The 27255-nt window shown below is 47.8% G+C and overlaps 1 protein-coding gene across 1 annotated transcript in view; it reads left to right on the forward strand.

The window, feature by feature from the left end:
- Positions 1-25051: 25051 nt before the first annotated feature.
- Positions 25052-27255, forward strand: part of UNKL (unk like zinc finger) — an 84663-nt gene continuing 82459 nt past the window's right edge. Inside the window, exon 1 of the mRNA XM_069734295.1 lies at positions 25052-25155. Within this exon, the coding sequence (XP_069590396.1) occupies positions 25091-25155 (65 nt within the window). The 5' untranslated portion in view covers positions 25052-25090. The remainder of the gene's footprint in view (positions 25156-27255) is intronic.

Here is a 27255-nt window from a genome sequence, read left to right on the forward strand (position 1 = left end):
GCACCAGTCACACAGGTACGTATAGTGCACCATGCCGGCTTACAGACTATTGGTCAGGCCCATAATATTCGATCAGGTGAGCTGCCCAGTACTATATAAGTGCAGATAGCCAAAATTCTTCCCGCCAACCCTAAGGGCCCATGGATTGCGAGATTGTGTGTTTGCGCCAAAATATCAATGCGTTTTTTTTATTACATATTTTTGTTGCACATTATTTTCTTTTTTTTTGCGGGATGTAGTCTATGTGTTGTAAGGGTGTGACAGGGAACCGTTATGCGCCTCTCCCCTGAAAACAAAGTCTGCAAGAAGAAGTATATTTAAATATGTGATTTTATTGTATTAGCAGTGTAAAATGTAAAGTGCATGGAACCTTATAGGCACTAATGTATGTGGTTCTTCTAATGTACGGTAATTAATGAACAATATTGTTAAGGTGTAGTGTATAGGGAGAGAATAAAGATAGGTTTAGGATATAAGGTATAGTATAGGGTTTTATAGTTCAGATTAGGAAAAGAAAATATGCAGAGGTGGGCATATTAGTTGCAGGAAGTAGTACACAGGGTTAGATACGGTTAATATGTTTGGGACCAGTCCAGCATGGGAGGGGGTTGGTTATATAAAAAGGGGAGCACCTCCTGGTTAGATTAGATTGAGAGATAAAGTTTTAGTACGAGTTCTGGAGGGCACGAGAAGTACGCACTGTTCTGGCGGTATGAGAACATCGGTGACTGTCTTCAATTGACTTTTCTGTAATGTCCGGGGGTTACGGCCCGAAACTAGGCACTGGATAGTGTGCCTTATTTCCTTCTAACAAGTGGAAGCCGGACGGGAAAAGCCGAAGGGAGACAGGACGGGTCTTGTGAGTGCTGCGGAGCCGGACAGAGTATCTCGGGGGCTGAAGGAGCCAGTAAGCGAAGGGATAGCTCAGGGTGAATATTAGGAAAACATGGCAACGTACTGTGCTTTGTGATCAATTCAACTCAGGCTGTTAAGTAAAGTTGAACTGGTTGTTAAGAAGTGCGAGTGTCCCCCGATTTGTGTGCGGCTGATAGTGGAACAAAGGAGGTGGATGCAGCAGATGCATCCAGCCTAAAAGTGACTACACTGCATTGTATACAGCAAAACATTGATGGACAGGAACACTGTTTATTTGTGTGGTCCTAGGGCATAGGAACACAGCCCCTCAACCATGACCACCGCCCTGTGCCCCTTACAATGTATCCACAGCAATTCACCAGTAATTACAGTGTGAGCTATTATATTCATTAGCTCAAAGATTGTCCATCTCTGGGGACATTGGCCTGTGCTCAAAAATTGTTTTTGCAATTTTATTACAAATATGGCATCGTTTGGCTTTTGCAGGTTCTTTACTTTCCCGCACATTCTGCTTGGATGTGGTCTGCTGCGGCCATAAGCAGCTGAGAGGCGCTCAGAAAAAGACAAATAGTGTTTATAAACCCTCTTACTGGAGTGTCAGAACCTGATCACTGACAGATTCTCAGTTAGCCCATTCAATAGCCAGCAATACACAGGGCTACACAAAGGTTATGGTGGGCAAATGATGCAACATTTTTAATGAAACCTAAATACAAGAATGATTTTTAGCTAAAAACACATGCTTTAAAATAAGAGAAAAAAAAGGACATCCATCATAAAGGCCAAAAAGCACATAAACAAACTCTTAAAAGGATGTTTATCTTATGTAAACATGTCAGCCAAAGAAGGCTCACCAGATCACATCCTTTATGTGGCCTAAGATCTTTGTCGTCTTTGTAAATAGGCATTCACATACAAAGTAATAGGGTCTTTTTCATTGTGAAGGGGGGGGGGGGAGGCTCTAAAACTGAAGAGAATGGACCTTTTCATTTCTATGCAAAAATGGATTCATATGGGTCAAGTAGATTAGGTGATGGGCATTTGTTTAACGAGGGAGATGAGGTCTAATTATAACAAATAAACGATTTTCCAGACGACTCTTAATTAAAATATTTCAAAAATTTTATTCCATATCATAAATATTGGCACTCACAATAAATCCAAGCATGATGAGGTTTCCTAATGATACAATGCCCTTTATCAAGGTGGGCATTAGGCCGCTTGTTTTCTTCAGGAAAATGGGCCAAAAAAAAAGAGTTAACTGACTCTGACAAGTCAAAAATTGTGAAAAGTCTTACAGAAGGATGCAGCACTCTGGAAATTGCTAAGCGATCACAGAACTATCGAGAAGACTTGTTGCAAATAGAGACAAACGGGTTCAAATATAGAGACTCAATAGATGTTCGAAGGCTCAAATGTGGAGTGACCAGGAAGCCAATATCCTCTCTTAGTCCAGAGATGCAACATCTCTGGAGGGCCTAGAAGTACAAGGTGCTCAAAGACACGGCCGAGGTAAGGAAGGAAGAAACCAGACCACCACTGAGCAAGACACAGAAGGACAAGGTGTTCAGTGCTCAGAGACACAGCCGAGGTAAAGAAGGCAGAAACCGGACCACCACTGAGCAATACATAGAAGTACAAGGTGCTCAGAGACACGGCCGAGGTAAGGAAGGAAGAAACCGGACCACCATTGAGCAAGACACAGAAGAACAAGATGCTCAGAGACATGGCCGAGGTAAGGAAGAAAGAAACCCGACCACCACTGAGAAAGACACAGAAGTGCAAGATGCTCAGAGACACGGCCGAGGTAAGGAAGGAAGAAACACAACCACCACTGAGCAAGACACAGAAGTGCAAGGTGTTTAGTGCTCAGAGACATGGCCGAGGTAAGGAAGGAAGAAACCGGTCCACCACTGAGCAAGACACAGAAGTACAAGGTGTTCAGTGCTCAGAGACATGGCCAAGGTAAGGAAGGAAGAAACCCGACCACCACTGAGCAAGATACAGAAGTGCAAGGTGCTCACAGACATGGCCGAGGTAAGGAAGGAAGAAACCCAACCACCACTGAGCAAGACACAGAAGATCAAGGTGTTTAGTGCTCAGAGACATGGCCGAGGTAAGGAAGGCAGAAACCGGACCACCACTAAGCAAGACACAAAAGTGCAAAGTGTTCAGTGCTCAGAGACACGGCCGAGGTAAGGAAGGAACTGGACCACCACTGAGCAAGATACAGAAGTACAAGGTGCTCAGAGACATGGCCGAGGTAAGGAAGGAAGAAACCGGACCACCACTGAGCAAGACATAGAAGTGGAAATAACAAGACTAGGCCAAGAAATATCTGAAGACAGATTTTCCAAAGGTTTTATGGATTGATGAGATGAGAGGGACTCTTGATGGACCAAATATATGGACCCGAGGCTGGATCAGTAACGACATAGACTTCCACATCAGCTCAGAAAGAACTAGAAAGAACGAACGAACGAGAACAGAAGTTGTGAGGACTATTCCGAATGCTCAGCAGGGTAGCACTACAACACACAGGCGCTAGTGGTAGCCAACGATTTCCACCTGCAAAGGGAACTCTGGATGTGCCCATCGGACCGGCCGGTCTCTGATAGCCCTGTTAACCGTGCTCTGGATTGCGGATCCTGAAGTCTTCAGTAAAGAGGTAAAGAGACTGCAACCTGTGGCCCTGTGTCTGGGGGTGATCTAACTGATCATCATCTCCCCCAGCAATCAGCTGGCCGGCAACCCAATGCACATTAGAGGGTCGGCCAAATCCATCGATATTGTTAGGCGCGGCCGAAAGTGGTCTAATGTGTATGACTTCAACTCCAAGTGATCCTACAATGTCAGAACTGTGCATATACAAAGCAGATAAAATTCTATTTTTTTTAGGATGCAAACAGACCTTCTAGGAAAACAGTCTTAGTTTATCTAGGATACTTGCTTAAAGGGGTTGTCTGGCTTTAGATTTGTGGGGGTTCGACCAACCGATTGCCAAAATGGTGATCTTTTATCCCTTTAAGAATAGAGCATGCCCAACCTCGCCTCCATTCATTCCCTGTATTCGGCTTTCTCCTGCGATCCTGCAGGGATTGAATGGTTCCTGCACCTCTCCATGTCCCGTGTCAGATCCAATGGAAGAATGGATTTAGAGGGGCCCATTAATGTCTGAGCACAGCGTAGCATTTGCTATCATTCTCTGCACAGATATACTATGTGACACTCTGAAGGGAATTTCTAGTTTAGTAGTAAATCCCGCTGACGTAGAAAGACCGCTATTTGCCAAGTATCTTTATTGCTGCTGGCGTGGTTCCACCATTCTGAGAGCGATGCAATAAAGCGCGCTTTACTCCAGTTCTGTGCTCCTGGTGAATTAATTACAAGGGTTATAGAGCACACCGCTTACACCAGGGACGGTGTTCATTATCAAGGGGGAAGACTGGAGGATCTGAAACATCACACAGAAGGGGCAAAACAAGCAACACCGGATCCCTACGGGCAGTGAGATGCAACGAAGGAAAGAAAAAGCAACAACGTGAGAAAAGATCCTGGTAATACAGCCCTGGCGTAGATTCGGAGCCATAGGCCACGTGCACACTGTCAGTATTTGGTGAGTTTTTTACGTCAGTATTTGTGAGCCAAAACCAGGAGTGGGTGATAAATAGAGAAGTGGTGACGTGGTTCTATTATACTTTTCCTCTGATTGTTCCACTCCTGATTTTGACTTATAAATACTGATGTAAGATACTGACCAATTACTGACCGTGTGAACGCGGCTTTAGAAATACAGTATCAGCCTTCACACACAATGATTGATGCCGTCCTGTATACATGTACATACTCATGCAGCTATTATAGGGGTTGACCTAAGATTGTAAGCTCTCTCTTGTCCATACGGTAAGGGATATGACTTGCTGATACATCTTGTCATATGCCTCTATGTTGTGGAATGGTGCACCATCCTGTCACCAGTTTTGGCTACCCCATCTGAGAGCAGTATTATGAGGGAGAAAAGATCCCGATTTCAGCGATGTCTCACTTACTGGGCTGCTTGCTGGAGTTTTGATAAAATCGTTGTTTTATCTGCTGCAGATCTAGCAGTTCTCTGAATGCTGAGCTCTGGTATAATCCTGCCCACACCACTGATTGGCTTTCTGTGTACACTTTGCATAGGCAGAAAGCTGCCAATCAGTGATGGGGGCAGGGTTAGACTATCTGGCAGCAGGCCAAGTGGTGCTCCGATGATAATCTCCTGCTGATAAAACAGTGATTTTATAAAAAAATTACACTAAGTAGTCCAGTAAGTCACACATCACTGATATCAGGGTCTCTGCCTCTTTACATTATGCTGCTGTCGGATTAGGTAACAAAAACTGGTGACAAATTCCCTTTAAGGCCCCACAAACATTGAATTGATCCATATGCTGTTGATATTGGTCAATGCTCTGATGGTTATGGGGCCTCCAGACTGTACAGTGACAGATGATATTGGGAAGATAAGAATTGGGTGGTTTGAATTCAACGCCCTGCCCTTTTATTTTTTTTTGAGAGATAAGAGAGGAGCCTGCCAGCAGCTTTCTTGCTCTCCATTGAATATACGTGAGCGACGGCAGAGACAGATATTCATGTGCATGGTGGGATAAGCCAGAGATAGACTGTACTCAACAAGGGGGGTGGCACTTTACACATAAAGTCCCATCTCCGTTCTGGTCGTAACATCAAGGGCGGACATATCATTGATGCAATGTGTGCGGCCGCACGGGGGCCCAATAGCTAAGGGGGCCCATTTCTAACTCCACATCAGGTGCAATTTTGCATTTTTATGAGTTCTTTGGCTGCAAAGGGCCCATATATTGTTCTTGCACAGGGGCCCTTTTGTGCCCACCAGTGATTAACATTATATTGTGGATTAAATATCTGTTTCCTCCACATTTGTGAAAATAATTATAAAGTGTCCGCAGCAGTCACAAGTCCATTACTGTGAGGGACGCTGGGTGACGCCTTTAAGCATCAAGGGTTTAAGCAGGATCTCAGGAACCCAAACAAGACTTTTATTGGTTCATTATTAGAAACTAAAGAGATGGAGAGAGGAGAGAAGATTATAGACCACGACAATCCACTTAAGACCCCCAAACACAGACTAATGTTGGCATGATCAACGGATTCTATTGACACGCTAATGTGTATGGGGGCGCACCCAACTGGTCATCGGGGAAATATCGATCGGGCATGCCCAATTTTCGGAATGTGATTGCTTTGTTCTGGAGATAAGGCATGGATAGACATGTCTCGCAATGGCTCTCATGGGCGCTACTGGGTATAGAAGAGTCCACTGAGATATTATCCTTTCAATAGCACAGTAGAGGTTCTGGCACATTACAGAGTCCTACAGAAAAGGAAAGCTTTTCCATATTTGTGGACACATGAAAAATAGTCTAGGAGTCTACAGGTGGAATCTAATTATCATCCATTCATTGTTAATGTCCCCCCATCCCAATCCCCGCTAACGAGATAAGATACACAACACTGGAGTTTTTATTTCACATCTTCTGGATATCTATGTGTCTCGCCCTCTTTTATGTATATTGTAGCTAGGAGATTCTGCATAAGGCCTCTTTCACACTTCCGTCGGTACGGGTCCGTCGCTATGCGTCGGGCCGACGTACCGATGGACGTTGTGAATTTACTGCACGATGTGGGCAGCGGATGCAGTTTTTCGACGCATCCGCTGCCCATTCTGCAGTCCGGGGAGGAGGGGGTGGAGTTTCCGCCGCGCATGCGCGGTCGAAAATGGCGGACGCGACGTACAAAAAAGGTTACATTGAACTTTTTTGTGAAACACGACGGATCCGTCGCACGACGGACGCAAAGTGTGGCAATCCGTCGCTAATACAAATTTATGGGCAAAAAACGCATCCTGCGAGCACATTTTGCAGGATCTGTTTTTTGCCCAAAACGACAGATTGCGACGGATTGCAAAAAACGGAAGTGTGAAAGAGGCCTAACTATAAAAACAATTCCTAAAGAATATAGCACTGAGTAGTTGCTCAAGGAGGGTCCAAACACCAACCCAATACAAAGGGTCCAAACACCAACCCAATACAAAGGGTCCAAACGCCAACCCAATGCAAAGGGTCCAAACACCAACCCAATGCAAAGGACAAACTTGGGCACTCAGAATTGGGAAAGTTCTTCTTTTGCATTATCCAGGTAATAGCCTGATAAAGAGTGTATTTAGAATTAACCAGTGTCAGACTGGAGAACATTGGGCCCACCAGAGGATTTGACTCGGAGGGCTCACATTTCTCCCCCACTGAAGAGCCCCATACCAGCTGCAAGGTTTGCACTATGAACTCTTCTGAAGGAGAAGCCAGGGCCCTCCAGTTCTCTGGTGGGCCAGTCCAACCCTGGAATTAACTATTGATCATAAAGCTACTGTATATGTTTTAATTAAAGGATGTTAAGATTTTATTTTTGCATTAAGCTGCATTACTTGGATACTAAAATTAAATTTACTGAGAACCATCAATACATGAATATGTCACCAGAATCACCATCAGCTTTGTGCAAGCTGTATTTGTTGCATGAAGGACGCAAAAACCATCAGATGTATCCCTTTATTTACAATGGGGGTCTGTTTATTTTCCATTAGAGTATTTGACAAATTCTGGACACCTTAATTGAAGCCAAACAGACCCGATTATAAAAAAAAAGACCAATACTATTAAAGCTGTGCAATAATTGGGGGCCCTGTTAGAGCTTTTACATTGGGGTCCATGAGTTTCAAGTTACACCACTGACCCCACGGTCAAACATTTATGGTAAAACCAATTGATATGCCACTTGTGTGATTCTTTTGTTAAGGGGAATTACCAGTCAGAGACCACCCCTCGCAATGCCCCGTACATTGGTCTATACTGATGGATTCAGCTGACAGTACAATTTGTACGGTGCTCCCTGACAGATGATTTTGGAGGTAAATAAATATCTGGTGTGTCTGATTTCGGAGTGACAATCACTCTGTTCTCCTTGAGATAAGCGGCCGCCATGTCTGGCAATGGCCCTCTCAAAGGGGACACAGGAGCACTTGACAGAGTGAGAGCTCCCTTGTGTGGGAGGATCTGATGAGATCGCAGCTGGGCGAAATATTGGGCACACCAACGTTTGGCCGATAGTTATCTAAATACTGTGGGAGGCTTTAGGTTTAAGCTGTTGGGGGAAGTCCGGGCCAGACAGCACATCTATGAAATACAGATGGTAAAAGTCTGTTCTAACATATTATTGATCGTTATGGCTCGTAATGGGGGCCGGTAGTATTGCCCCTTTATGGCTGGCAGAGGGGGCCAGGAGTGTTGCCCTGTTTTGGCTCATAGAAATGGCCATTATGGTTCCTCCGTTATCTCTCATAGAGGGGGGCGGTAGTATTGCTCCATTATGGCTTGTAGAGGGAGTCAGGACTATTGTTCCATTATGGCTTGCAGAGGGGGACGGGAGTGTTGAGTTGACCTGTTTCGATTCATATAGGGGGCTGGGAGTGTTGCCCTGTTATGGCTCATAGAGGGGGCTGGGAGTGTTGCCCCGTTTTGGCTCATAGAGAAGACCAAGAGTGTTGTTCTGTTATGGCTCGTAGAAGGGTGGGAGTGTTTTCCCATTATGGCTTGTAAAGGGAGCCGGGAGTATAGCCCTATTATGGCTGGTAGAGGGGGCCGGGAGTGTTGCCCCATTATGACTGGGTAGAGGGGGCTAGGAGTGTCTCCCTATTATGGCTCGTAGAGGGGGCCATGAGTGTTGCCCGGTTATAGTTCTTAGAGGAGGCAAGGAGTTTTGCTCCATTATGGCTCATAGAGGGGGCCTAGAGCATTACGCCGTTATGGCTCGTAAAAGGGGCCTAGAGTGTTATGCCGTTATGGCTCGTAGAAGGGGCCTAGAGTATTATGCCGTTATGGCTCGTAAAAGGGGCCTAGAGTATTATGCCGTTATGGCTCGTAGAGGGGGCCTAGAGTATTACACCGTTATGGCTCATAGAGGGGGCCTAGAGTATTACGCCGTTATGGCTCATAGAGGGGGCCTAGAGTATTATGCCGTTATGGCTCGTAGAGGGGGCCTAGAGTATTACACCGTTATGGCTCATAGAGGGGGCCTAGAGTATTACACCGTTATGGCTCATAGAGGGGGCCTAGAGTACTATGCAGTTATGGCTCATAGAGGGGGCCTAGAGTATTATGCCGTTATGGCTCATATAGGGGGTCTAGAGTATTACGGCGTTATGGCTCATAGAGGGGGCCTAGAGTATTATGCCGTTATGGCTCATATAGGGGGCCTAGAGTATTACGCCGTTATGGCTCAGAGAGGGGGCCTAGAGTATTACACCGTTATGGCTCATAGAGGGGGCCTAGAGTATTACCCCGTTATGGCTCATAGAGGGGGCCTAGAGTATTACACCATTATGGCTCATAGAGGGGGCCTAGAGTATTACGCCGTTATGGCTCATAGAGGGGGCCTAGAGTATTACACCGTTATGGCTCATAGAGGGGGCCTAGAGTATTACACCGTTATGGCTCATAGAGGGTGCCTAGAGTATTACGCCGTTATTGCTCATAGAAGGGGCCTAGAGTATTACACCGTTATGGCTCATAGAGGGGGCCTAGAGTATGACGCCGTTATGGCTCATAGAGGGGGGCCTAGAGCATTACGCCGTTATGGCTCATAGAGGGGGCCTAGAGTATTACGCCGTTATGGCTCATAGAGGGGGCCTAGAGCATTACGCCGTTATGGCTCATAGAGGGGGGCCTAGAGCATTACGCCGTTATGGCTCATAGAGGGGGCCTAGAGCATTACGCCGTTATGGCTCATAGAGGGGGCCTAGAGCATTATGCCGTTATGGCTCATAGATGGGGCCTAGAGTATTACGCCGTTATTGCTCATAGAGGGGGCCTAGAGTATTACGCCATTATGGCTCATAGAGGGGGCCTAGAGTACTATGCCGTTATTGCTCATAGAGGGGGCCTAGAGTATTACGCCATTATGGCTCATAGAGGGGGCCTAGAGTATTACCCCGTTATGACCCATAGAGGGGGCCTAGAGTATTACCCCGTTATGGCTCATAGAGGGGGCCTAGAGTATTACGCCGTTATGGCTCATAGAGGGGGCCTAGAGTATTACCCCGTTATGACCCATAGAGGGGGCCTAGAGTATTACCCCGTTATGGCTCATAGAGGGGGCCTAGAGCATTACGCCGTTATGGCTCATAGAGGGGGCCTAGAGTATTACCCCATTATGGCTCATAGAGGGGGCCTAGAGTATTACGCCGTTATGGCTCATAGCGGGGGAATAGAGTATTACGCGTTATGGCTCATAGAGGGGGCCTAGAGCATTACGCCGTAATGGCTCGTAGAGGGGGCCTAGAGTATTACCCCGTTATGGCTCATAGAGGGGGCCTAGAGTATTACACCGTTATGGCTCATAGAGGGGGCCTAGAGCATTACGCCGTTATGGCTCGTAGATGGGTCCAGGAGTGTTCCCCCGTTATGGCTCATAGAGGGGACCTAGAGTATTATGCCGTTATGGCTCATAGAGGGGGCCTAGAGTATTACCCCGTTATGGCTCATAGAGGGGGCCTAGAGTATTACACCGTTATGGCTCATAGAGGGGGCCTAGAGTATTACACCGTTATGGCTCATAGAGGGGGCCTAGAGTATTATGCCGTTATGGCTCATAGAGGGGGCCTAGAGTATTACCCCGTTATGGCTCATAGAGGGGGCCTAGAGTATTACACCGTTATGGCTCATAGAGGGGGCCTAGAGTATTACACCGTTATGGCTCGTAGAGGGGGCCTAGAGCATTATGCCGTAATGGCTCGTAGAGGGGGCCTAGAGTATTACCCCGTTATGGCTTGTAGAGGGGGCCTAGAGTATTACGCCGTTATGGCTTGTAGATGGGTCCAGGAGTGTTGCCCCGTTATGGCTCATAGAGGGGGCCAGAGTTTTGCCCATTATGGCTCGTAGACGGGTCCAGGAGTGTTGGCCAGTTATGGCTCGTAGAGGGGGCCGAGAGTAGACCCTCTCTAGGATATTAATGTGTGGACTTTATCAGTAATTTTGTACCTAGATCACTCAATATTTTACCATGGTCTGATTAATAGAATATATTGCAGTGCAAAGATGATACAGGAATAGAAAAAGAGCCAGAATCTGCAGAAAGACCACTTTCAGATTATATCTTGCCCCCACTTCATGTACAATGTTTTCTCACTTTTGCAGGCAGGATTTATGGCCTGGCAGTATAAAACATAGATAGTTCTGAAGGTCTCTTTGATAAAACATTATTTCCTCCTGTCATTTGTGCATCCCATAGTCAGAGAAGTGTGCTTCATAAAGCTCTAGGCACAGAAATCTTTGTGCTGTCGCATTGTTCTGGGAGAACGGGGGTGATGTTTAACAATGGAGGGGGGTAATGTCTGGCAAGAAGTGAGAATAAGATCTGCTGGGGTCAGAGCAGGCGGAGAAGAGAAAAGGGTGGGAATGTAAAGTAGAAGGGTATGTAACAATAGAGGAGCTGGAGGCAACATGGAGGCGGAGAGGCGTACCACAGTATTGGAGGAGTGGCGTCTCTATGTGTCAGGGATAGGGGAGTGATTGAGGCTGTGGATTCCCAGACATGTGAATATAACCAATGTCAGTAATTGTGCCACCAGCATACTCGTACCGGATTACTCCTCCATTGTTGGCAAAGCCGTCCGCGCGCTGGTCAATTTGCCTTTGATTTAAGAAGCGTGCCGTCATGGCAGCTGAAAAACGGAGTACAAGACAGGGAGCGATGCATCACAACGGCGCCCGCCGGACACTACTGACTACAATGAGATCCGCCAGGTTTCCTTCTTGGATTCCGTAATTTCAAGGGAAGACGTAGTGTTGCACTACTTTATTTCATGAATTTTTAGCAATCTGTAACGGAACCTACAACACAGGTGTGAGCGAAGCCATTAATGTGAGCCTCCTTATTCCCCCCCGACAGATGATGTCGGTGTAGAGAAGGATTCAATCTGCTAAATTTCAGCAACCGCAGCAATAATCCTCTACCACCAAGGTCTGCCAGCTGCTCTCTCCCTCTGAGAGTTCCTGTGTATGGAGGAGTCGGGACAGATAGTTGTTGGCTAGACGTTCAGCCGACAACTAACTGAATCTGTATGGCTACTTTCACACTAGCGTTGTTTGCTGTACGTCGGAATGCGTCGTTTTGGAGAAAAAAACGCATCCTGCAAAGTTGCCCGCAGGATGCGTTTTCTCTCCATAAGCTTGCATTGGACGTATGGCCACACGTCGCATCCGTCGTTCCATGTAACTTTTTTGGGCATCGTGTCCGCCATTTCCGACCGCGCATGCGCGGCCGGAACTCCGCCCCCTCCTCCCCGCTCATCACAATGCAGCAGCGGATGCGCTGAAAAACTGCATCTGCTGCTCCCGTTGTGCAACATTAACACACTGTCCGTCGGTACATCGGGCCGACGGTTGGCGACGGCCCGTACCGACGGACTAGTGTGAAAGTAGCCTATGTCCTGCATGTGGAATATTTTTTTTTTTTTCTGTTGGATTCTGTTGAAATCTGGAGCAAAAAAAAATATTGTGCCATGCTTTTTGATGCCAAATATTCTGGATAAACTGGTGTAAATATATAAATCATTCTGCCTGGTGGCAGATTTACGTTATGTGCCCATGGAGTTTTTGGAGCAGCAAATGAGCAGAAATTCTCCAAATCCTTTTAAAAAATCAAAACATTGGAGTTTCCCACTTGTCTGTGTTCCAAAAATTCAGCAAAAAAACTCAGTGTGCATGTACCCTAAGGCTCTGTGCACACGTTGCGGATTTTGCTGCGGATCCGCAGCATTTCCACAGCTGCGGATCTGCAGCAGTTTCCCAGGAGTTTACAGTACAATGTAAACCTATGGGAAACAGAAAACGCTGTGCCAATGCTGCGGAAAAAAACGCGTGGAAACGCAGTGGATTATTTTCCACAGCATGTCAATTCTTTGTGCGGAATCCGCAACGGTTTTACATCTGCTCCAATAGAAAACTGCAGGTGTAAAACAGCAGCGGAATCCGCAGTAGAAAACGCGATAAATCCACAGTAAAAACCGCAGCGGTTTTCAAATGCGGATTTATCAAATCTGCAGAGGATCATTCTACGTGTGCACTTACCCTTATATCTCTCCTTCCTGCTGTATCTCTTCTGGCTTTGATTTAAAAAAAACTGCACCGCAGGTTTGTTGGGTGGATTTGCCTGTGGGTGGAATTAAGGTGACAGGAAATGGAAAAATTAGAAAACAAAAACAGAAACAAAAGTGGATAAAACAAACAAACAAACAAACTGTTCTTAATTGGTGTTTTATATTTCACTATTGGCTTCTATCAAACACTTGGCAAAAACAATGCTGCAAAAAATGCTGTGGGTGAAATCTGCAGCATTTGTGCAACAAAATCAGGTGCTTTTGCAGTTGCGGAAAATCCGCAGCAAATAATGTCTGGGTGTCTCCCCCCAAGGGTGTCTATTCTATACATGAGGTGCATTTATGAGGGGTCAGTCTGCTGTGGGTTTTGCCACAAAACAGTGGCAAATCTGCAGTAAAATCCAGATGTGAGCTTTCCTGCTGATTTAACCCTGTGCATTAGTAGAAATCTGTCATGGATTCTGCACTAATGATTGTCAGGCTGTGGATTTCTGCACAGAAAGAAGTTCTGACTCTCTGGATCACACTGGGATCTATGGGTGAGCCACAAGTCACTTTCACAATGTAAGTCTATTTAGCATGAGAACAAGGCGCCATAGACTTACATTACAAAAGTGACTTCTGCCTTATATATAGACCCCAGTGTGATCCAGAGAGTGGGGGAAAGAAGAGGAGCGGAAAGGCGCTGTAAATCAGTGAGTATATTAGTACCCCCACATTGCATACACATTCACAGGTTTAGTCCATATAGTTATTTTTTTTTTATGAAAGTGCTCTTTTAAAATAGATCTGTCACCAGATTTCATAATACAAACTGCATATGTTATTATTACACATGGCTTTCAGACCTGATGAGGCTTGTGTACTCACTTTGAAAATTCATGTTGGAGTGGTTGCATAATCGTAAAATTAAAGGGGTTGTCCGGCCTTGGAGCCCAAGTCTGCAGTCTCTCTATGTGACCCAAGTCTGCAGTCTCTCTATGTGACCCAAGTCTGCAGTCTCTCTATGTGACCCAAGTCTGCAGTCACTCTATGTGACCCAAGTCTGCAGTCACTCTATGTGACCCAAGTCTGCAGTCTCTCTATGTGACCCAAGTCTGCAGTCACTCTATGTGACCCAAGTCTGCAGTCTCTCTATGTGACCCAAGTCTGCAGTCTCTCTATGTGACCCAAGTCTGCAGTCTCTCTATGTGACCCAAGTCTGCAGTCTCTCTATGTGACCCAAGTCTGCAGTCTCTCTATGTGACCCAAGTCTGCAGTCTCTCTATGTGATCCAAGTCTGCAGTCACTCTATGTGACCCAAGTCTGCAGTCACTCTATGTGACCCAAGTCTGCAGTCTCTCTATGTGACCCAAGTCTGCAGTCTCTCTATGTGACCCAAGTCTGCAGTCACTCTATGTGACCCAAGTCTGCAGTTTCTCTATGTGACCCAAGTCTGCAGTCTCTATGTGACCCAAGTCTGCAGTCACTCTATGTGACCCAAGTCTGCAGTCTCTCTATGTGACCCAAGTCTGCAGTCTCTCTATGTGATCCAAGTCTGCAGTCATCTATGTGACCCAAGTCTGCAGTCTCTCTATGTGACCCAAGTCTGCAGTTTCTCTATGTGACCCAAGTCTGCAGTCATCTATGTGACCCAAGTCTGCAGTCACTCTATGTGACCCAAGTCTGCAGTCTCTCTATGTGACCCAAGTCTGCAGTCACTCTATGTGACCCAAGTCTGCAGTCTCTCTATGTGACCCAAGTCTGCAGTCTCTCTATGTGATCCAAGTCTGCAGTCACTCTATGTGACCCAAGTCTGCAGTCTCTCTATGTGACCCAAGTCTGCAGTCTCTCTATGTGATCCAAGTCTGCAGTCTCTCTATGTGATCCAAGTCTGCAGTCTCTCTATGTGATCCAAGTCTGCAGTCTCTCTATGTGATCCAAGTCTGCAGTCACTCTATGTGACCCAAGTCTGCAGTCTCTCTATGTGATCCAAGTCTGCAGTCTCTCTATGTGATCCAAGTCTGCAGTCTCTCTATGTGATCCAAGTCTGCAGTCTCTCTATGTGATCCAAGTCTGCAGTCTTTCTATGTGATCCAAGTCTGCAGTCTCTCTATGTGATCCAAGTCTGCAGTCTCTCTATGTGATCCAAGTCTGCAGTCTCTCTATGTGATCCAAGTCTGCAGTCACTCTATGTGACCCAAGTCTGCAGTCTCTCTATGTGATCCAAGTCTGCAGTCTCTCTATGTGATCCAAGTCTGCAGTCTCTCTATGTGATCCAAGTCTGCAGTCTCTCTATGTGATCCAAGTCTGCAGTCTCTCTATGTGATCCAAGTCTGCAGTCTCTCTATGTGATCCAAGTCTGCAGTCTCTCTATGTGATCCAAGTCTGCAGTCTCTCTATGTGACCCAAGTCTGCAGTCTCTCTATGTGACCCAAGTCTGCAGTCTCTCTATGTGACCCAAGTCTGCAGTCACTCTATGTGACCCAAGTCTGCAGTCTCTCTATGTGATCCAAGTCTGCAGTCTCTCTATGTGACCCAAGTCTGCAGTCTCTCTATGTGACCCAAGTCTGCAGTCTCTCTATGTGATCCAAGTCTGCAGTCTCTCTATGTGATCCAAGTCTGCAGTCTCTCTATGTGATCCAAGTCTGCAGTCACTCTGTGACCCAAGTCTGCAGTCTCTCTATGTGATCCAAGTCTGCAGTCTCTCTATGTGAGCCAAGTCTGCAGTCACTCTATGTGACCCAAGTCTGAAGTCTCTCTATGTGAGCCAAGTCTGCAGTCTCTCTATGTGACCCAAGTCTGCAGTCTCTCTATGTGACCCAAGTCTGCAGTTTCTCTATGTCACCAGTCTGCAGTCACTCTATGTGACCCAAGTCTGTAGTCTCTATATGTGACCCAAGTCTGTAGTCTCTCTATGTGACCCAAGTCTGAAGTCTCTCTATGTGAGCCAAGTCTGCAGTGTCTCTATGTGACCCAAGTCTGTAGTCTCTATATGTGACCCAAGTCTGCAGTCTCTCTCTGTGATCCAAGTCTGAAGTCTCTCTATGTGAGCCAAGTCTGCAGTCACTCTATGTGACCCAAGTCTGTAGTCTCTATATGTGACCCAAGTCTGCAGTTTCTCTATGTGATCCAAGTCTGCAGTCTCTCTATGTGATCCAAGTCTGCAGTCTCTCTATGTGATCCAAGTCTGCAGTCACTCTATGTGACCCAAGTCTGTAGTCTCTATATGTGACCCAAGTCTGCAGTCTCTCTCTGTGACCCAAGTCTGCAGTCTCTCTATGTGACCCAAGTCTGCAGTCTCTCTATGTGACCCAAGTCTGCAGTCTCTCTATGTGACCCAAGTCTGCAGTCACTCTATGTGACCCAAGTCTGTAGTCTCTATATGTGACCCAAGTCTGTAGTCTCTCTATGTGACCCAAGTCTGCAGTCTCTCTATGTGACCCAAGTCTGCAGTCATTCTATGTGACCCAAGTCTGCAGTCATTCTATGTGACCCAAGTCTGCAGTCACTCTATGTGACCCAAGTCTGTAGTCTCTCTATGTGACCCAAGTCTGCAGTCTCTCTATGTGACCCAAGTCTGCAGTCACTCTATGTGACCCAAGTCTGCAGTTTCTCTATGTGATCCAAGTCTGCAGTCTCTCTATGTGACCCAAGTCTGCAGTCTCTCTATGTGACCCAAGTCTGCAGTCATTCTATGTGACCCAAGTCTGCAGTCTCTCTCTGTGACCCAAGTCTGCAGTCTCTCTGTGTGACCCAAGTCTGCAGTCTCTCTATGTGACCCAAGTCTGCAGTCTCTCTATGTGATCCAAGTCTACAGTCACTCTGTGACCCAAGTCTGTAGTCTCTATGTGACCCAAGTCTGCAGTCTCTCTATGTGACCCAAGTCTGCAGTCTCTCTATGTGACCCAAGTCTGCAGTCTCTCTATGTGACCCAAGTCTGCAGTCTCTCTATGTGACCCAAGTCTGTAGTCTCTCTATGTGACCCAAGTCTGCAATCACTCTGTTACCCAAGTCTGTAGTCTCTCTATGTGACCCAAGTCTGCAGTCTCTCTATGTGACCCAAGTCTGCAGTCACTCTATGTGACCCAAGTCTGCAGTCTCTCTATGTGACCCAAGTCTGCAGTCACTCTATGTGACCCAAGTCTGCAGTCACTCTATGTGAGCCAAGTCTGCAGTCACTCTATGTGACCCAAGTCTGCAGTCACTCTATGTGACCCAAGTCTGCAGTCTCTCTATGTCACCAGTCTGCAGTCATTCTATGTGACCCAAGTCTGCAGTCACTCTATGTGACCCAAGTCTGCAGTCTCTCTATGTCACCAGTCTGCAGTCACTCTATGTGACCTGTTGTGAATTCTGTGGCTGAGTTCACTTCTGTGGTCACAAGTGGTATTGCAGTCTCTGGGCTTCCTCCCTCAGGTGTTTTGGTGAGCTCGTTGGCTGCCTTGCTATTTAGCTCCACCTGAGTCTGTCTTCCTTGCTCCTTGTCAATGTTCCAGTGTTGGATCTGAGCTACTGCATCTTTCCTTTGGCCTGCTGCTCTGCTAGATAAGTGCTTCTAGTTTGTTTTCTGTTTTTTTCTGTCCAGCTTGCTATTAACTTTTGCTGGAAGCTCTGAGAAGCAAAGGGGTGCACCGCCGTGCTGTTAGTTCGGCACGGTGGGTCTTTTTGCCCCTTTGCGTGGTTTTCGTTTTAGGGTTTTTTGTAGACTGCATAGTTCTCTTTGCTATCCTCGCTCTGTCTAGAATATCGGGCCTCACTTTGCTGAATCTATTTCATTCCTACGTTTGTCTTTTCATCTTGCTAACAGTCATTATATGTGGGGGGCTGCCTATTCCTTTGGGGTATTTCTCTGAGGTAAGTCAGGCTTGTATTTCTATCTTCAGGCTAGTCAGCTCCTCAGGCAGTGCCGAGTTGCATAGGTAGTGATAGGCGCAATCCACTGCTGCTTATAGTTGTGTGAGGATAGATCAGGTACTGCAGTCTACAGAGATTCCACGTCTCAGAGCTCGTCCTATTGTTTTTGGTTATTGCCAGATCTCTGTATGTGCGCTGATTACTGCACGCTGTGTTGCCTGATTGCCAGCCATAACAGTACAAGGAGCCACTCCAATGATTCCCAATAGAGGGAAAAAAGAAATCCTGACATTTTTTTTTCTTAGCTCTGTCTTCAGTCTTTTTTTTTCCCCTAGACATTAGAGTGCTTCAGGACACAGCTGTGGACATGGATATTCAGGCTCTGTGCTCCTCAATGGATAATCTCGTTGTAAATGTACAAAAGATTCAAGATACTATTGATCAGAAATCGATGCTAGAACCAAGAATTCCGATTCCTGATTTGTTTTTTGGTGACAGAACTAAGTTCCTGAGCTTCAGAAATAATTGTAAGCTATTTTTGGCCTTGAAACCTCATTCTTCTGGTAATCCTATTCAACAGGTTTTGATTATTATTTCTTTTTTGCGCGGCGACCCACAGGACTGGGCGTTTTCTCTTGCACCAGGAGATTCTGCATTGAGTAATGTTGATGCATTTTTCCAGGCGCTGGGATTGCTTTACGATGAGCCTAATTCAGTGGATCAGGCTGAGAAAAATCTGCTGGCTTTATGCCAGGGTCAGGATGATGTAGAAGTATATTGTCAGAAATTTAGGAAGTGGTCAGTACTCACTCTGTGGAATGAATCTGCACTAGCGGCTTTGTTCAGAAAGGGTCTCTCTGAAGCTCTTAAGGATGTAATGGTGGGATTTCCTATGCCTGCTGGTTTGAATGAGTCTATGTCCTTGGCCATTCAGATCGGTCGTCGCTTGCGCGAGCGTAAATCTGTGCACCATCTGGCGGTATTGTCTGAGAGTAAACCTGAGCCTATGCAGTGCGACAGGACTATGACTAAAGTAGAACGGCAAGAACACAGACGTCTGAACAGACTGTGTTTCTATTGTGGTGATTCTACTCATGCTATTTCTAATTGTCCTAAACGCACTAGGCGGTTCGATAGCTCTGCCGTTATTGGTACTGTACAGTCCAAATTCCTTTTGTCCATTACCTTAATGTGCTCTTTGTCATCGTATTCTGTCATGGCGTTTGTGGATTCAGGCGCTGCCCTGAATCTGATGGATTTGGATTATGCTAAACGTTGTGGGTTTTTCTTGGAGCCTTTGCGGTGTCCTATTCCGTTGAGAGGAATTGATGCTACACCTTTGGCCAAGAATAAGCCTCAGTACTGGGCCCAGCTGACCATGTGCATGGCTCCTGCACATCAGGAAGTTATTCGCTTTCTGGTACTGCATAATTTGCATGATGTGGTCGTGTTGGGGTTGCCATGGCTACAAACCCATAATCCAGTATTGGATTGGAACTCTATGTCGGTAACCAGCTGGGGTTGTCAGGGAGTACATGGTGATGTTGCATTTTTGTCTATTTCGTCATCCATTCCTTCTGACATCCCAGAGTTCTTGTCGGACTTTCAGGATGTATTTGAAGAGTCCAAGTCTGATGCCCTACCTCCGCATAGGGATTGTGATTGTGCTATCGATTTGATTCCTGGTAGTAAATTCCCTAAGGGTCGTTTATTTAATTTGTCCGTACCTGAACACACCGCTATGCGCAGTTATGTGAAGGAGTCCCTGGAGAAGGGACATATTCGCCCATCGTCGTCACCATTGGGAGCAGGGTTCTTTTTTGTAGCCAAGAAGGATGGTTCGCTAAGACCGTGTATTGATTACCGCCTTCTTAATAAGATCACTGTTAAGTTTCAGTATCCCTTGCCATTGATTTCTGACTTGTTTGCTCGGATTAAGGGGGCTAGTTGGTTTACTAAGATTGATCTTCGTGGTGCGTATAATCTGGTGAGAATCAGGCAGGGAGATGAATGGAAAACGGCATTTAATACGCCCGAGGGTCATTTTGAGTATCTGGTGATGCCGTTCGGACTTGCCAATGCTCCATCTGTTTTTCAGTCTTTTATGCATGACATTTTCCGTGAGTATCTGGATAAATTCTTGATTGTTTACTTGGATGACATTTTGATCTTCTCTGATGATTGGGAGTCTCATGTGAAGCAAGTCAGAATGGTTTTCCAGGTACTGCGTGCTAATTCCTTGTTCGTGAAGGGATCAAAGTGTCTCTTCGGTGTGCAGAAAGTTTCATTTTTGGGGTTCATCTTTTCCCCTTCTACTATCGAGATGGATCCGGTTAAGGTTCAGGCCATCCAGGATTGGACTCAGCCGACATCTCTAAAAAGTCTGCAGAAATTCCTGGGCTTTGCTAATTTTTATCGTCGCTTCATCTGTAATTTTTCTAGCATTGCCAGACCATTGACCGATTTGACCAAGAAGGGTGCTGATTTGGTTAATTGGTCTTCTGCTGCCGTGGAAGCTTTTCAGGAGTTGAAGCGTCGTTTTTGCTGTGCCCCTGTGTTGTGTCAACCTGATGTTTCTCTTCCGTTCCAGGTCGAGGTTGATGCTTCTGAGATTGGTGCAGGGGCGGTTTTGTCACAGAGAGGTTCTGGTTGCTCAGTGTTCAAACCATGTGCTTTCTTTTCCAGGAAATTTTCTGCTGCTGAGCGTAATTATGATGTGGGCAACCGAGAGTTGCTGGCCATGAAGTGGACATTCGAGGAGTGGCGTCATTGGCTTGAGGGTGCTAAGCATCGCGTGGTGGTTTTGACTGATCATAAGAACCTTACTTATCTTGAGTCTGCCAAGCGCTTGAATCCTAGACAGGCCCGTTGGTCGTTATTTTTTGCTCGTTTTGATTTTGTGATTTCATACCTTCCGGGCTCTAAAAATGTGAAGGCGGATGCTCTGTCTAGGAGTTTTGTGCCCGACTCTCCGGGGTTATCTGAGCCGGCGAGTATCCTCAAGGAAGGAGTCATTGTGTCTGCCATCTCCCCTGATTTGCGGAGAGTGTTGCAGAAATTTCAGGCTAATAAACCTGATCGTTGTCCGGCCGAGAAACTGTTCGTCCCTGATAGGTGGACTAGTAAAGTTATCTCTGAACTTCATTGTTCGGTGCTGGCCGGTCATCCAGGAATCTTTGGTACCAGGGAGTTGGTTGCTAGATCCTTCTGGTGGCCGTCTCTGTCACGGGATGTGCGTGCTTTTGTGCAGTCCTGTGGAATTTGTGCTAGGGCTAAGCCCTGCTGTTCACGTGCCAGTGGGTTGCTTTTGCCCTTGCCGGTCCCGAAGAGGCCTTGGACACATATTTCGATGGATTTCATTTCTGACCTTCCCGTTTCTCAAAAAATGTCGGTCATTTGGGTGGTTTGTGATCGCTTTTCTAAAATGGTCCATCTGGTGCCCTTGGTTAAATTGCCTTCCTCCTCTGATTTGGTGCCTTTGTTCTTCCAGCATGTGGTTCGTTTACATGGCATTCCTGAGAATATTGTTTCTGACAGAGGTTCCCAGTTTGTCTCGAGGTTCTGGCGAGCCTTTTGTGGTAGGATGGGCATTGACCTATCTTTCTCCTCGGCCTTCCATCCTCAGACTAATGGCCAGACCGAACGAACCAATCAGACCTTGGAAACATATCTGAGATGTTTTGTTTCCGCTGACCAGGATGATTGGGTGTCATTTTTGCCGTTGGCTGAGTTCGCCCTTAATAATCGGGCCAGCTCGGCTACCTTGGTCTCTCCTTTTTTCTGCAATTCTGGGTTCCATCCTCGTTTCTCTTCAGGACAGGTTGAGTCTTCGGACTGTCCTGGTGTAGATTCTGTGGTGGACAGGTTGCAGCAGATCTGGACTCAGGTAGTGGACAATTTGACCTTGTCCCAGGAGAAAGCTCAACTTTTCGCTAATCGCAGACGCCGTGTGGGTCCCCGACTTCGTGTTGGGGATCTGGTTTGGTTATCTTCTCGTCATATTCCTATGAAGGTTTCCTCTCCTAAGTTTAAACCTCGTTTTATTGGTCCGTATAGGATTTCTGAGATTCTCAATCCGGTGTCTTTCCATCTGACCCTCCCAGACTCCTTTTCCATACATAATGTATTCCATAGGTCGTTGTTGAGGAGATACGTGGCACCTATGGTTCCATCTGTGGAGCCTCCTGCCCCTGTTTTGGTGGAGGGGGAATTGGAGTATATTGTGGAGAAGATTTTGGATTCTCGTGTCTCTAGACGGAAACTCCAGTATCTGGTCAAATGGAAGGGTTATGCTCAGGAAGATAATTCCTGGGTTTTTGCCTCTGATGTCCATGCCCCAGATCTTGTTCGTGCCTTTCATGTGGCTCATCCTGGTCGGCCTGGGGGTTCTGGTGAGGGTTCGGTGACCCCTCCTCAAGGGGGGGGGTACTGTTGTGAATTCTGTGGCTGAGTTCACTTCTGTGGTCACAAGTGGTATTGCAGTCTCTGGGCTTCCTCCCTCAGGTGTTTTGGTGAGCTCGTTGGCTGCCTTGCTATTTAGCTCCACCTGAGTCTGTCTTCCTTGCTCCTTGTCAATGTTCCAGTGTTGGATCTGAGCTACTGCATCTTTCCTTTGGCCTGCTGCTCTGCTAGATAAGTGCTTCTAGTTTGTTTTCTGTTTTTTCTGTCCAGCTTGCTATTAACTTTTGCTGGAAGCTCTGAGAAGCAAAGGGGTGCACCGCCGTGCTGTTAGTTCAGCACGGTGGGTCTTTTTGCCCCTTTGCGTGGTTTTCGTTTTAGGGTTTTTTGTAGACTGCATAGTTCTCTTTGCTATCCTCGCTCTGTCTAGAATATCGGGCCTCACTTTGCTGAATCTATTTCATTCCTACGTTTGTCTTTTCATCTTGCTAACAGTCATTATATGTGGGGGGCTGCCTATTCCTTTGGGGTATTTCTCTGAGGTAAGTCAGGCTTGTATTTCTATCTTCAGGCTAGTCAGCTCCTCAGGCAGTGCCGAGTTGCATAGGTAGTGATAGGCGCAATCCACTGCTGCTTATAGTTGTGTGAGGATAGATCAGGTACTGCAGTCTACAGAGATTCCACGTCTCAGAGCTCGTCCTATTGTTTTTGGTTATTGCCAGATCTCTGTATGTGCGCTGATTACTGCACGCTGTGTTGCCTGATTGCCAGCCATAACAGTGACCCAAGTCTGCAGTCTCTCTATGTGACCCAAGTCTGCAGTCTCTCTATGTGACCCAAGTCTGCAGTCTCTCTATGTGACCCAAGTCTGCAGTCTCTCTCTGTGATCCAAGTCTGTAGTCTCTCTATGTGACCCAAGTCTGCAGTCACTCTATGTGACCCAAGTCTGCAGTCTCTCTCTGTGATCCAAGTCTGCAGTCTCTCTATGTGACCCAAATCTGTAGTCACTCTGTGACCCAAGTCTGCAGTCTCTCTATGTGACCCAAGTCTGCAGTCTCTCTATGTGACCCAAGTCTGCAGTCTCTCTATGTGACCCAAGTCTGCAGTCACTCTGTGATCCAAGTCTGCAATCTCTCTATGTGACCCAAGTCTGCAGTCACTCTGTGACCCAAGTCTGCAGTCACTCTGTGACCCAAGTCTGCAGTCACTCTGTGACCCAAGTCTGCAGTCTCTATATGTGACCCAAGTCTGCAGTCTCTCTCTGTGATCCAAGTCTGCAGTCTCTCTATATGTGACCCAAGTCTGCAGTCACTCTATGTGATCCAAGTCTGCAATCTCTCTATGGGACCCAAGTCTGCAGTCACTCTATGTGATCCAAGTCTGCAGTCATCTATGTCATCCAATTCTGCAGTCTCTCTGTGAGCCAAGTCTGCAGTCTCTCTGTGATCCAAGTCTGCAGTCTCTCTGTGATCCAAGTCTGCAGTCTCTCTACTTGTGAATCCTCAAAGCATGCACAGTGCACAGTAAAAGACTCAACCCTGAACAACCCCTTTAAAGGTAACCTGTCACCTGAATTTGGCGGGACCGGTTTTCAGTCATATGGGTGGAGTTTTTGGGTGTTTGATTCACCCTTTCCTTACCCGTTGCATGCTGGCCGCAATATTGGATTGAAAGTTCCCTTTAAGATAGACATCTTATGAGTCCAGCTAAACAGTGAGCGAGGTCATGAGTCCAAATGTATTCAGCCTCTGCCCACCCAGCCTGACAGCTTGTACTGAGCAGTATGAGATCCCTGCAGGGAGGAGGGACACTGAGGAACCATCAATCAGGCTGGATGGAAATTAAAACTTTCATAAAGGATTACACGGACATTTTGAAATGGATTTTCAAAGTGAGCACAACAGCCTCATCAGCTTAAGAAATCTGAATGATGTCTGCAGTTTGTATGGTGAAATCTGGGAACATTTCATATTAGCGCCCATAGTATACATGGGACAGGTGGCGACTTATGTATCTGAGGGGGCGTTTATTGAGGCCTGGAAACAGGGCCCTAAATGCTGCTGTGAGAATGGAGCGGTGCAGTTACTGGAGATGATTGGTGTGGTGGTGCATATACACAGGCGGACACAGACACATGGGGCCTGTGCAGGAACAATATAGCTTCAGAATGCACAATTCCGCCTGCTGGAGGTAGATGTGGCCCCAAGACCTCGGGGGCCCCTGTGCTGCACCAACAGCATGTCCACACGTCCAAAATGACACTCCAGGGGCCTGTCTGCTGGACTGGAGGGGTGATTACAATACCCCTTTAAGCATTGTCCCCAAAAAGTCCCATAAGTCCCCCTTAAACCGCAAAAGAGCGCATATAGGTCCCAATGCAACAGCAATGATACCCTATGGTAAAGAATCTCCCATGCAGGCAGCTCTACAGCAGATCTGCGGACTCGTGTGGACGTGACCGTGATCCAGTGACCGTGGACCTGACTGTGACTGTGTGTGTGCAGCCAGCGCAGAAACTCAACACACAAGGGCGGGGCCAGACAGGAGAGGGCGTGGCTCACAGTTCCCTCTCACATAGGATAGGAATTGGGCGGAGCTATTACCCAGAAAGTGGGCGGGCTCTTGCTAATTCTGTCATTCGGAGAGGGCAGTGGCCGGGGGCGGGGTTCTGTCACTCAGGAATGGAGGGAGTGGCTTAGAGCTGGCTCTCTCGGATTCCCGCGCATGCGCTCATGTTTGTTTTGACTGAAAATGCCGTCGGTTTCGAAAACGGCGCTGAACGGCTCCCCGCAGACCGAGAAACCGACTCACTACACGTAAGTGGCGGGGCGGGAGGCGGCTCCTGGTATCGGGGGCAGCATTGTCTGGTTGTGTGAGGAGCGGGCTGTTTTTCTGCACTTTGGTCAGTAATAGCTGTGTGCGGGCTTTAGGCTGCGGTTCCGGAGCTGCTGAGGCGTCGCTGGCCGCTTTCCGCTGCTCCGGCGCGTTGTTCTCGTAGCTCGCGTGCCCCGTCTGCTGTTTGCAGAGCCGTTACGTTGGTTGCGTAGTGCAGGGATTAGGCTCTTTGCTGTGCGCTACGCTCCACTAGAGCGCAGGACGTGTCTGAGAATAGCGCTGCGAGCGGCGCCTGCTCATTCCCGGACGGCTGCTCCCTCCACAGAAAAGCCTTTCCCTCCTGTCTTTCTGCAAAATGTCAGCGCTGTGCAGCCGCGTCCCCCTGCCCCCCGTGGGGGGCTCCTCGGTGCCCCTGCTCTGTGGCGGGGCTCCTCGGTGCCCCTGCTCTCTGTGGCGGGGCTCCTCGGTGCCCCTGCTCTCTGTGGGGGGGCTCCTCGGTGCCCCTGCTCTCTGTGGGGGGGCTCCTCGGTGCCCCTGCTCTCTGTGGGGGGGCTCCTCGGTGCCCCTGCTCTCTGTGGGGGTCTCCTCGGTGCCCCTGCCCCCTGTGGGGGTCTCCTCTTTCCCCCTGTGGGGGGCTCCCCGGTGCCCCTTCCCCCGTGGGGGTCCCCTCTTTCCCCCTGTGGAGGGCTCCTCGGTGCCCCTGCCCCCGTGGGGGGCTCCTCGGTGCCCCTGTGGGGTGCTTCTCTTTCTCCCTGTGGGGGGCTCCTCGGTGCCCCTGTGGGGTGCTCCTCTTTCTCCCTGTGGGGGGCTCCTCTTTCCCCTTGTGGGGGGCTCCTCGGTGCCCCTGCCCCCGTGGGGGGCTCCTCTTTCTCCCTGTGGGGGGCTCCTCGGTCCCCCTGTGGGGGGCTCCTCGGTCCCCCTGTGGGGGGCTCCTCGGTCCCCCTGTGGGGGGCTCCTCGGTCCCCCTGTGGGGGGCTCCTCGGTCCCCCTGTGGGGGGCTCCTCGGTCCCCCTGTGGGGGGCTCCTCGGTCCCCCTGTGGGGGGCTCCTCGGTCCCCCTGTGGGGGGCTCCTCGGTCCCCCTGTGGGGGGCTCCTCGGTCCCCCTGTGGGGGGCTCCTCGGTCCCCCTGTGGGGGGCTCCTCGGTCCCCCTGTGGGGGGCTCCTCGGTCCCCCTGTGGGGGGCTCCTCGGTCCTGGCCGTCAGCAGCCAGTGTTCTCGGTGCCATATTCTGCTTGTTTAGACCGTATGCTCCGTTCGGTCCCCGGAGTTGCTGTGGCAGCTGCCGCTCATGTAGTGAGCCATGTGGCTGGCATCGATGAGTCCGGGGCTAGCTGCAGTAGTGCACCCCTTAGATACATAGGGGGTGCGTAATGTGGCCCTTGGGTGGCAGGGGGCCCTTATGTGCTAATATGAGCTATAGCTTCTTTTTTTGATCAGAGGGGCATGTGTGCTGGTTTTCTGTTTGTATCAACGTCTTTTATAGTTTTTCTGAGGGGTGGGGGTGAAACTACCATAAATCAACTTTTCTGCCATTTCAATTTTTTTGTTCTATTTTTTTTTAATTTTTTTTTTTTTTTTTTTTGGGGGGGGGGGGAAGGTTATCAGATTGCAAATTCACATAGTTATATAGGGAAAAAAGACCCAGGTCCGTCATGTTTGACTTTCCTCAACCACTCGTAGATGTGCCCTGATACCAAATGGTTGATTATTAGATTTTACTAATGTTGTAGGAAAGTTGAGGAGGAGATTTTAACTTGTATATAAAAGTTATTACCTGATTCCCGGGGGGATTTGACCCTGCGATTGCTTGTGCCAAACTGCAGGGAAGCCTGGCCATACAGGGGCGGACGTACCAATGGGACACCCCATGCAGGGGCCCAAGAGCTACAGGGGCCACGACCACCTCTGAACAATGAGCCCATCTTTTATTCTTGCACAGGGGCCTGTACTGTCTGTGTGCTCTGCTGCAGCCATAGGCACGGCTTCATAGGGGTATAATAATCACACACGGGGGTCCTACAGTAAAACCCTAGCTGCAATCACAGTGCCATCGTCACCACATGTCCAACCCTTCAAATGCT

The sequence above is a fragment of the Ranitomeya imitator genome, chromosome 7, assembly GCF_032444005.1.
Source record: "Ranitomeya imitator isolate aRanImi1 chromosome 7, aRanImi1.pri, whole genome shotgun sequence".
Taxonomy (NCBI): domain Eukaryota; kingdom Metazoa; phylum Chordata; class Amphibia; order Anura; family Dendrobatidae; genus Ranitomeya; species Ranitomeya imitator.